At 42.7% G+C, this 11,052-nt stretch overlaps 1 protein-coding gene across 3 annotated transcripts in view; it reads right to left on the bottom strand.

Moving 5' to 3' along the window:
• Window positions 1–197: 197 nt before the first annotated feature.
• Window positions 198–11,052, bottom strand: part of LRRC28 (leucine rich repeat containing 28) — a 76,880-nt gene continuing 66,025 nt past the window's right edge. For all 3 annotated transcript variants that reach the window (XM_019533788.1, XM_019533789.1, XM_019533790.1), the window contains 3 exons: window positions 7,772–7,947; window positions 5,696–5,855; window positions 198–515 (listed from right to left, as the gene is read on the bottom strand). In XM_019533788.1, the coding sequence (XP_019389333.1) occupies window positions 443–515; window positions 5,696–5,855; window positions 7,772–7,947 (409 nt within the window). In that variant the 3' untranslated portion in view covers window positions 198–442. The remainder of the gene's footprint in view (window positions 516–5,695; window positions 5,856–7,771; window positions 7,948–11,052) is intronic.

Raw genomic sequence — 11,052 nt, 5'->3', positions numbered from 1 at the left:
GTTTGGCCAAGAGGTGATCATGGGATACCTCTTGTTTTGTTTTTTGTTTGTCATTGTGTTTTAAAGTACAGGTCAGCTTAACATTATTAAAGCAACTAAAACTGGTTCTGATGATGTGATGCATTGCAGTAAGTCAAGTCACATGAAAAGCCCCTAAAAACAGTACGGCAGATGGGGCTCCTTGGAATCCTTTTGGTTTCTGTCGCGCCTCGGAGGAAAGGGAAGGCGTTAATCCTTGTAAAAGCTTGATAGTTACATTTCCAGAAAGTTTCTGCTGTTCGTACAAATTTGATAGGGCAGGATTTAAATGCTCCTCTGTGTCCCTGACTGGGCGCTTCTGCTGCTTTGGCACACACGCACATACAGTGTTCCAGTACCAATGGGATGTGCTGCCTAATGCAGCTTTAAGCTGGCAACACTCCTGAGTAGCTTTAAGTGTTTATCAACTCAGTAGGTCAAAAGTCTGGAGACACTGGGTGGAGCAGCAGTATGCCACAAAACTAACAGTTGTCCTCCTGGAAAAGAAAGAAGAGACAGAAGAGAAACAGTAGTCAGCTCAAGATTAAAGTGACTGGCCTCATTCCATAAGAGACAATGTTCTGGATTGTGAAAATAGAGGATTAACCCTGGTTAAGCTATCTAAACAAAAGATACCAAAATTTGGTTTATAAAAACATCAAGAGCTTTTCTCTTTCCAGAGGGTGTGGCTGAATGTTATTGCTAGCAGGTTTAACAACTAAAAGGAAAATATCTGGAGTAGTCCTTGACTCACTTTTTTCTCGTGTTTTACTGCGTGTAGGCATGAAACAACTCAATTCCCAGAACCCAGCAGCGGCTCAGCTGGATATACACCCGCCGTGTAACCAAGGAGTGCAGAATGGATCTTCAAAAAGGATAGCCTGTGGGCTCCGTTACTGTATTGTACTGTGCTAGATACCACTGGGGACCACACTTTTTTGGCAGGCGTGATGCAAATTAACCTCATGCCCACCTTGTATACCATTCTGATCTCTGACCCGCTGCTCTGCTTTCTGCTTCCTGCCCCATCTGCTGCTGTGCTGTCCCCCACACACAGAGGCTGCTCATGCCTTGTGCCCCACTGCCACAGGTTGCCCATGTCTGTTCTATGCAATATGCATCTCCACATGAAAAAACAAAAGTGCCCGATTCAACTGCGACTCTCTTTCTCCCATACCACCACTAGAGAACTGCTTAAGGATTTTTAATCCCAAAGTAGCACTTTGCCCTTTGTTTTATAGAGAAATGACTATATATACCCTCCTTGTACATGAAAACCCAGTCCCATCACTTCTCAACCCTCCTTCCTCACCCAAAGTGCTGTATCTTTTTAGAAGTCAGTAAAACCTTGTCCTCCCAGAAGAGAAAATCTGAGCAACTGTGGAACTATGATGACACGTGCTAACCAGCACTGCTCAAACACTCATCCCTGCCACCCTGTGTCTGTAGACTGAGAGGGCCGGTAGACCTAACAACCGTGCACGTATTGGATGCAATGGGTACAAAGAGGCGGTTATGATGTAACTCTTATATGGCATGCTCCATGAGTGTAGTAAAAAACATTGTAGCCACTTTATTTATTAATACTGCTATAACAGCATGCAGATGTAGTAGTGATATCATACCAACTGATGTGCCCTCCTGGATGGCAAACCCTTAGCTCATCTTTTAAGTCAGCTGAAAGTTGCATCTGTCCCCAGCCTGAGATTATAAACTCATTAGGATGGAGATCTTGTCTTCCCACGTCTTTCTAAAAACCCTACTACGACAGGGATTGCATTAATGACAATCTTACCAGGGAAGTACAAGTGCTGCAAAAGTAAGAACAACCCTTAAGTCTGAATGTCTATGGGTTTACGTCATAACTTTACAGTAGATGAAAGTTATCTGTGGTTTTTCTAGGATACAATTCATTCTGGGCCAGGGGAAGTGATGGGTGCCTGCATAAACTAGAAGTCTTGGAAATATTAAGCTACAAGTAAAAAGCAATAATGAAAATTTTAAATGAAAGAAGAGACATTTAAGGGAACAGAAGGGACTAGAACACTGAATTGTCAATAGCAAAATGTAATTTGCAGGGAAAATATGGTATTGTTTTTTAACATTTGCAATAATAATTTCTTTCATGAAGAGACTTTACATGGCAAACTTCAGCACAGCAAGATTTGTAATAATCCCTGGTGAATAGGGGTGTGTGTCAAATATGTCCATGGGCTCATAATTATACTTCTATAATAGCCATAGAAATCTGTTCTCTTCCATCCTTTCAAGAATCTAATCCCTCCCCTCCCACGGCAATATTGTTTCATAAAATAAATATCAACCTTTGTGGTTTGTCCACTTCAGTTGTAAGTTCCCCAACAATGAGATTTCTACCACCTCCTCTGAACATTATACCATCCTCTAACAGACCCCACTGCCTGGAAGAAAAGCATTACCACTTGATTTTTTCCTTAATTTCATCCCTTACATCTCAGTGTGACTTCTTGTGGTGCTCTAAATATAATGACTAAAAATTGGAAATGAATTGAACTGAAACTACATGAAAATCCACTGCAGTTTAAACATATGACAGTCAGAACTGCAACAGAAGAGCAAGCTGAAGAGTGCTATGCTTACAATCAGAAGAGCTTTCTAAGAAAGGAGATGCCTCTTCCAAAATAGCATGTATGCAGCCTTCTGGCTGGTGCCCAAATTTGATATGTACAAGCTGTTTACACTTCATAAAGCTGTACTGCTTACAAATCAGAGAAGTATTATGTCACAAGCCACAGCACAAGAGGCTGCAATAGAATTAGAGAAAAATGGTACTATCTATTTGAATCAGCAATCAGAGTTTTCTGGTTTGTTTTCTTAAAAATTTCCTACTGAAAAGCAACTTTTTTTTTGGTGTGCTGTTAATGGTTTCTATAGGATCGGAATGGAGTGTGGTACTCACTGGCGTGTGGTATATTCAAAGTGCCATTTTTGAAAAGGCCCTATACCAACTGCCTTCCTTTTCCACACTGTGTAAGTGCAGGCTGTCTAAGGACTTGTTTAAAAGAGTCTTTGCTGGCAAGAACCTGTCTGTCAGATTTGGTTGTCAAGCAGTATTTTTATAACAAACTAGATTTAAGAAATCTTGAACTGCAGGATTAAATTTTGCAAAGGGATCTTTCGTCTTTTTTTCCCCGTTTTTTTTATTGTACCTGCTACCTCTGGTCTCACGTCCTCATTGTTCAGTTATTAACCTATTCTATGGGGTGGGGAGGGGAAATCCTACACCAGGGGTGGGCAATTATTTTGGGCGGATGGCCACTTACTGAGTTTTGGCAAGCTATTGAGGGCCACATGACAGGCAGCCAGGGGCAGATAAATATTAATTTTCTAAATTTTTTAGCAGTCCCGCAGGCCAGATGGAATGGCCTGGCGGGCCGCATCTGGCCCACAGGCCACATTTTGCCCAGCCATCCTAGACTTTTCTACACTGCTCTGTGAACACAGCATCATCTTCTGCACAACAGAAATGTCCCCCTGGAGCACAGGGCAAAAGTGTATGCTCGCTTATTCTCTGTGTTATCTATAACCAGAGCCACAGGGTGTGCATTGTGCCAGAGCCTGCTTTCAAACACAAGTATGAGCAGAACCTCAACTCAAAACAAATTCTGGAGAGGTCTCCAGGGGGATCCAGGCGGGGGGTAATGAGAACAGGATGTTGCTACCAATTCTCTTCACTGACTCTAAACATCATTTGACAGCAGGCAGAAGGGAAGCACCTGCACATGCTTGTTTCCCATTCATCATGGGTAGATGCTAAACTTACCTCTGTCTGATAATGTTGGGTGCACAGAGTGACCAGCACGCCCTATTAGGAGCTGAAAATGAACATTTTCCTCCTCCCTTAGCATCCTTATAATCTACACCAAACAGCAAGCGTGTTGTTTACTCTTAGGGAGAGAGGACATGCAACCAATATCTTTCCCAAAAGATCAGGTGACCACAACTGGGTGGAGTGGAGATAGAAGAATGAAGGTAGACAAAATCACTCATGCCATCGTCATCCACTGACATTTAAAAAAACAAAATAGACTAAGCTCAAAGTTAGTAGATCTGGGATCTGAATGTGCAGGCAGAACTGACTGGAAAATGTTCACAGAGTACTTTTGCTACTACAGAAATCTGACTTTGCCAAAACTAGACTGGTCTGGCATCCATTCCCACAGCTCAGACTAGCAAGCAGTGCTGGAAGTCCACTACAAAGGGACCCGTGTTCACCCTGAAGTTACTCCACATCTCCACCCAAGGAGCCATGCTTTCCCTTGTTCTCCCTAGTCTGTGATTGTGTCACCAGGCACAGCAAAAAATACATGTAGGTTTGTCTGCCTCACTACATTTGTAAAACCGTATTTCACTAGCACGGCTCTTCCTACCACACAGAAGTCTTTGTCCACGTGCGCCACAGTTCCTAATATTTAGGAAGAGTGCTTCAGCAGCAGAACATTTTAAATTAATTCTGACTAAGGATGAAATGCTTGTTTTTCTGTCTTTTCTTTTAGTCTTAAAAAGGAACTGTGTTGTGTAGCTTTTTATTTAGCATTTCCTTTGCCTCACACATGGAGCGAACATATTCAGTAAAGGGCTGATGTCTGGCAATATTTTCTGCCTGAAGCACAGAAAATTCTCCCACTGGATTTCTTGATCATCCACACACCATTCCATCAGGAATAATGTAGTACTACAAAAGCAAAGCTATTAGCTTTACAACAGCTATTGCCACCTTCAGGCTGTTCTGGACTGGTGGACATGAACACAGATATAAGATTACTTTCATTGCAGAACAACCTATACCAAAGGACTTGTCCCTCTTGTTAACAGACTTAAGATAGCAAGCTCGGGTACCCTGGAAGCAATAGATCTACCACCTTTTACAGGAGTGCTCAGAAAAAGGACTTAAAATCTGTATGTCAAGTGTCCAGGTTGTAGCCATATTGGTCTAGAGGAAAAAGCAATCAGGGTAGAGGTGATATCTTTTATTAGACAAACAAGATTTTTGCACAAAATCCTAGACTCTTCTACACTGCCCTATGAACACAGCATCATCTTCTACGCAACAGAAATGTCCCCCTGGAGCAGAGAGCAAAAGTGTATGCTCGCTTATTTGTTGTATGTTATCTCTAATCAGAGCCACGGCACGTGTGCAAATTTTTTGCAAAAATCTTGTTGGTCTAATAAAAGATATCACCTCTACTATGAACCCCGATCACTTTTTAAAATCTTTGGGCATTTATACAAATCCTGTACCTATTCATGCTGCCATGCGCCAGAGATCCAGTGAGTTGGAGTAGGCTCACCCAGCACTGCATTGCACGCATTTTTATAAACAGCGAAAAGCATGTCAGCACTGAGAAAATGGCGGTGGTCCGCTTTTGAACTAAAACACATTTAATGTGTTTTAGTTCAAAAGCGCACTGCCGCCACTTTCTCAGCGCTAGCACACACTTGGCCATTTATACAAAACCATGTGATGCAGCACCTGGCGCTACATCACACACATCCAAAAAGGCCTTTTAAGACTCCCAAACAAAAAAAAAAAAGGAAAAAATCTTTAAGACAACACTTGGCTCCATAAAGATGTTTTTCCTCTCAAATGGATCCCATGTAAGGTATGAAACGCCAGTGTAATTTGCAGTGCAATTACCCCTGGTGCAGCCCCGCCATTGGAGTCTCTCTCAAGGGAAAGAGCTTTGGGTAGACAATAGTAAACATGGGCTGGCTGCAGCGGTGACAGTGTCCCAGAGGGCAGTGCAGCAATTCCAAGAGACTTTTTGGTAATGAGATTGGCGTCAGGAAGTTGAAATCTAGGGAAGAAAAGAAACACAAGAAAGCATCAGATCTGTAACAAACTAAATTCATAAAGTCAAGCTCAATAATCACATTCCATGCACCCTTAGCAAATGATGTATCCCACTAATCCTCTCAAAAACATCTGGCCCCTATCTAAGGAGTAGTGAACAAAAGCAAATTTTCCACAAATAAGGTGAAGCACTTGATGGAGTTTTTGAGTAAAACTGCAGGTATAGGAACAATTAGACCCAATTATCCAGATGAAGATACTTCTCAAGCAAATAAATGAATGATAAGTAATAAAGCATTTCTAAACAGCAAAGGTGTCAACTAACTCCAACTGAAAGCATGGATGATTTAGGGAAGTGCACTTGTTAAATCAAACTAATCAAACCAAAGGGAGGCTGCTTGTTTCATCAATGTCTGTTCAATAATTAGCAATACAAGACCCTATGAAGGAAGCTAGTATTATTTTACTGATGTATTTCAAAGAAGAATCACCCCAGGGCAAAGCCACAACTCACACAAAACACAAACAACTGATCACTCCCTGATTCAAAACAGTAAATTACAACCCAATTAATCAGAAGCCTCATCAGTTTCATCCAGGTCAAGATCTAAAACCTGGTCCCAACAAAACAGTTCTTCTAGCCATAAGTCTGTAACTCTCCCTCAGCACCTCAAGCTGATCCTGAAAAACTATCCTGCTTTTCCAAGCCTAAAAACCTGCTCGTCTTTAGAGTTATAGTCATGCCACATGGCAGAGTGGTTATGTGACATGGATAAGTCACCACCATAAACGTGATAAGATTACAATCACCTGTGACCTAAAAAGGACGTGAACTCTGTTCTCTTTATGCCTCAAGTTTCCGGCCCCTGTCAGCACAGAGATTAGAAATCTGCAAATAAAACAAAATGCCATCTTTTTGGTCTACGCTTCTGCTGTTGTAAGGCTTCTATTTAACCACCATCTTTTTTTTACCCATTAACTAACAGGTATAAAAAAAATGCACAGCCCCTAAGCCAGTCATTTTTTACTCTCCAGCAGTGCAGCATTGTTTCCCATGTGACATATGCTTACGTTTGTCCCACTCTAATATCTCCCTTCATCACTAGCCTGAACAAAAATGTTGGTGGCAGGGGGTCCCAAGCAGAAGAATGTCAGCTCTTGTACACTTGCCTGGACAAAAGGCACTAGTTCATGCCAGCAAACTGAGTCATATCAGTGAATCCCATCCAGTTTTTCACTGTACCCTCCTTTACTTCCAACACCTCGACTCTCTCTAGGAGTCCACACATTCCCAAGGTGCTAGACAGAGAGCTCTATAACCCTCTCAAATCTCTGACAAAGCCCAAATTCCTAAATTATACTCAACCCCAGTATTTCATGTAGTAACATGAAGTATAACTAAAGCCATGGGCCAGTTTTCAACAAAGAGTCTGAACTGGGGCAGAACTAAAACAGCTCAGCTGTCAATTTGTACTGAAATGGCCAACAGCTGCTAGCATTTCTTCTGCCTTATGTATAATAAGTCTGCCAGTTTAGGAGTGTGTTGCCTGGCAAGGAGCTGCATTGTTGGATGATGCATCTCCTCTTGCCTCAGGATAATATTTCTCCATCTCCTTTCCCCATTAAAGGCAGTTTCTTCTCTGCTGCAGACTGAAAAGCCTGCATGCTTTTTACGTTGTCCCCAAGAAAACATTTCTAAACACCACTTTACCTTTGGAGCACAGCATTTAGCAGAGGCATTTAGCAAACTCCTTTTTTTGCTGTACTTTATCACTTAAAATGTAATTTGATTGAATAAATGCTGTAAGACATTAATGTTTGCACAGTTCTTTGAAGAGCTATATAAATGCTATTGTTATCTCTGAAAAACATTCCTGGTTTTCTCACACTCTGAAGGATGTTAAAAAGCAATTAGGATACCTTTTAAAAACCTGTAGTAGGTGTTATACAGAATCCTCATGGCCAGCTCTTGCAAAGGCAGCACATAATCTGTCTCTGTCCCTATAGACTTCACCTCTGCTGGGAGGAACACAGTTAACTGCCCTGATGAAAAGGAGAGCAGCTTCACCTCTGAAACCTTAATAGGGGAACCACAGCTGGAGGGACACAAGACATTTAGATAAGGGTTAGCAACAACAGAAGTTAAAAAAATGGAGAAACCCAACATGCCAGCCCAAAGTGCCCTTGCCACTGCTCTGCAGCACACTGCTCCCCTCAAGCAAGAGCTCATTCATATCTGCAGACCATGTTTCAAACTGACAATCTCATCCTCTGTAAGATTCTAGTTCTGGCCCAACTGGAGGTCTTTACTGGTGAAGTGATACTCAAGAACTAGAAAAAGGAGAGCATAACCCCAGTCAAATTGCGTGGACTGAAAACCCCCACAGCATCACAACCCCTCTCATCTAGCCAGGTAGTAAGCCAACAGCACAAACTGGTTATTGCTATTGCAGAATATATATACATTTACAAATGGTCAATTTATTCTGTGTTGTGGGCCAACCAGTTCAGAATGAGTAAAGAATTTCCCCACCCACAATTTCAGGTCATTAGCATTTAAAGTGCCAGTGGATGTTGCAGTACTGGAAGATAACCCCAATCCTGCCCTTAGCAATCCATATTCAAAATAAGGGGAGCTCTCTGATGGGTGTAGGGGTGTAAACAATGCAGCTTAATGTACGTAGGTAACAAATACCTGATTCCCTGCTGCAGTTGATCTACCCAGGCCAACAAGATGTGAATAGAAAAATTCTATTAAGAGGCTGGGGAAGACACCCTGTTTGTGGTTTGTGACAAACCCAAAGACACAAACAACTTCTGTTGATACCAGATTTAGCAAACGAAATAAAAAAAAGTAACCACATTTGTTGGTCTTCCCAGAAACTGGTCCCAAATCCCAGATGAGGAAATCACACCCTAAGAGATTTGGAAGAGAAAACTCAATCCAAGTCCAAGATAGCAGCAAGGAACTCCACTCTAAAAGATAATGGATAAACACCAGAGAGGCAAGCAGCAAAATAATTAACCTCTCTACTGAATTAAATCAGTATTAAATCTTTTCTACAAAGCATCAGGGGATAGGGAAAAAATTGGGAACTGAGAAATCAAGTGTAACATTCATTCTCTAGCCCCCAACAATCGGTGCCTAGAGAATGAATTATCATCACAGCCAATAAACCCATATTGTTGCATTTTCAAGCAGAAGTGATGTAAGGGAAGCTTTTCTGTACAGCAAACTGAACTTTGTTGGCCAATCCCTATGAACTTTAATAGATGAGACACAAGTAAGTCGCACTGAGGTTTAACCTCAATATTGTTTAGGTATGACGTTTGCTTGAAAGACTAGGATATTCATATCCAAAGCTCCATCCCACAGTTGAAAATCAGAGGTAAGAAGCAGGCTTAAAGAGACAGCCACATAAAACGTCTGCCAAGACATGGCAGGAGAAAGGGGACTATGCTATGAATTATAGATGGTTATTAACAGAAGCAAAGGACTGGCAAAGAATAACTCCATGAGATAAAAAGGGGGAGGCATTGCTTCTTTTTCTTGCTTGGTCATCCCTTATGTGGCTGGAAAAAGTGAAACCCCCCCTTACAAAAGATGTCCTGCAAATAAACCACAGGACTAAGATTACGATCTCTCATTGACTGCCTTCAGCCAGAATGACAAGTTCGCAGCAGTTAACCCAGAAGCCCATGCAGGTGGGTAGTGAGTCTAATCTACAGAAAGTGAGATCAAAATTTACTTCCAGAGCTGAGACCACTTCCTATCATACAAAAGGGGGATTTCTCACAGCTTATCTGATGGCAGGATTCAGACAAAAAATCATTACTTGCACAATGTAGTTTATACTCTAGCTTCAAAACCTCAACTGTACACGAGTAACTACACCACGCGTCAGGTTCTCGCTGCCCAGTAACCGACCAGATAGAGAATGAAACCCCCGTACCTTCATTCCAAGACTATCATTCTTTCACCTGAGCAGTAAAGACCTTCCACTGGCCACTAATTCTTACTACTAGAAAGAACGCAGGCATGCTTCAGCAGGCAATTAGGATATTCTTTCAAGATCATTCAGCTTATGATCACAGTGGGATTTGTGTGATGGTCTTTATACAAATGACATAGTTACCTGACTAGAAGAGAAAGAATTACTGTACTGAAGTGTGAACAAAGCAGAGGCGTAACATGGCTGGGCACCCAGGGCACACACAGGGGTAGCAGTGACTTTCAGTTACCACTATGTCAGTGGCATGACTGTGCACCTGTACTCCCCTCCCCAAACTGGTGCCTGGGGCAGCTTCCCTGGGTGTCCCACTCTAGTTATGCCACTGGAATAAAGTTTCTCTTAGGCTGGAGTTATCCCTTCACATGGCTGCTTTACAGATGTGTTAAGCATTGTTACAATAAATGAAGAGGGGGCTTCGTTTAGCGCACAAACACACATGCTATACCATTTACTAAAAGAGTAGATTCTGATAGAAGTGACTGCCTTTAATACAAGCACTGCCTTTAAATACATAGGGGGCAAAAAGAAAGTTCTGGGTAATGTGGGGCCCCTGCAAGACACGCTAGGAAATTTGGTCGTCACACTGGATGACAAAGGTAACCTATTTAATGACTTCTTTGCCTCCATTTTCCTGAGCAGGGACCGGAACAGCCACCCCTGCCCGGGCCCCCCTTAAACCCCAGGGGAGGCGCACTTTGGCCAAAGGTCAGGGAGGATCTAGTCAGGGAACTTCTGGAGGGACTGGATGTATTCAAATCAGCTGGTCCGGACGATCTCTACCCCAGAATACTGAGGTCATTGCAGGACCCCTGACACGGCTTTACGAGCACTCGTGGTGCTCTGGCACAGTGCCAGAGGACTGGAAGAGGGCCAGTGTGGTTCCCATCTTCAAAAAGGGGAGGAAGGAGGACCTGGAGAACTATAGGCCGCGTAGTCTTATCTCGATCCTGGGCAAGCTTTTTGAGAGAATTATCCTGGCGCATGTCCACGAGGGGCCAGCAGGGGAGATCATGCTTAGGGGCAGCCAACACGGGTTCATCAGTGGCAGGTCCTGTCAGACCAACCTGGTGGCCTTCTGCGACCAGGTCACCAAATCCTTGGATGCAGGGGTAGCAGTGGACATAGTCTTCCTGGACTTTCGGAGGCCTTCAACACTGTCTCTCACCCCGTTCTCATTAAGAAACTGGG

This window comes from Crocodylus porosus, unplaced genomic scaffold (genome assembly GCF_001723895.1).
Source record: "Crocodylus porosus isolate Cpor-Errol unplaced genomic scaffold, CroPor_comp1, whole genome shotgun sequence".
NCBI lineage: Eukaryota > Metazoa > Chordata > Crocodylia > Crocodylidae > Crocodylus > Crocodylus porosus.
Note: the sequence above shows the minus strand (reverse complement) of the source record. Positions and strands in the feature narration are given on the sequence as shown.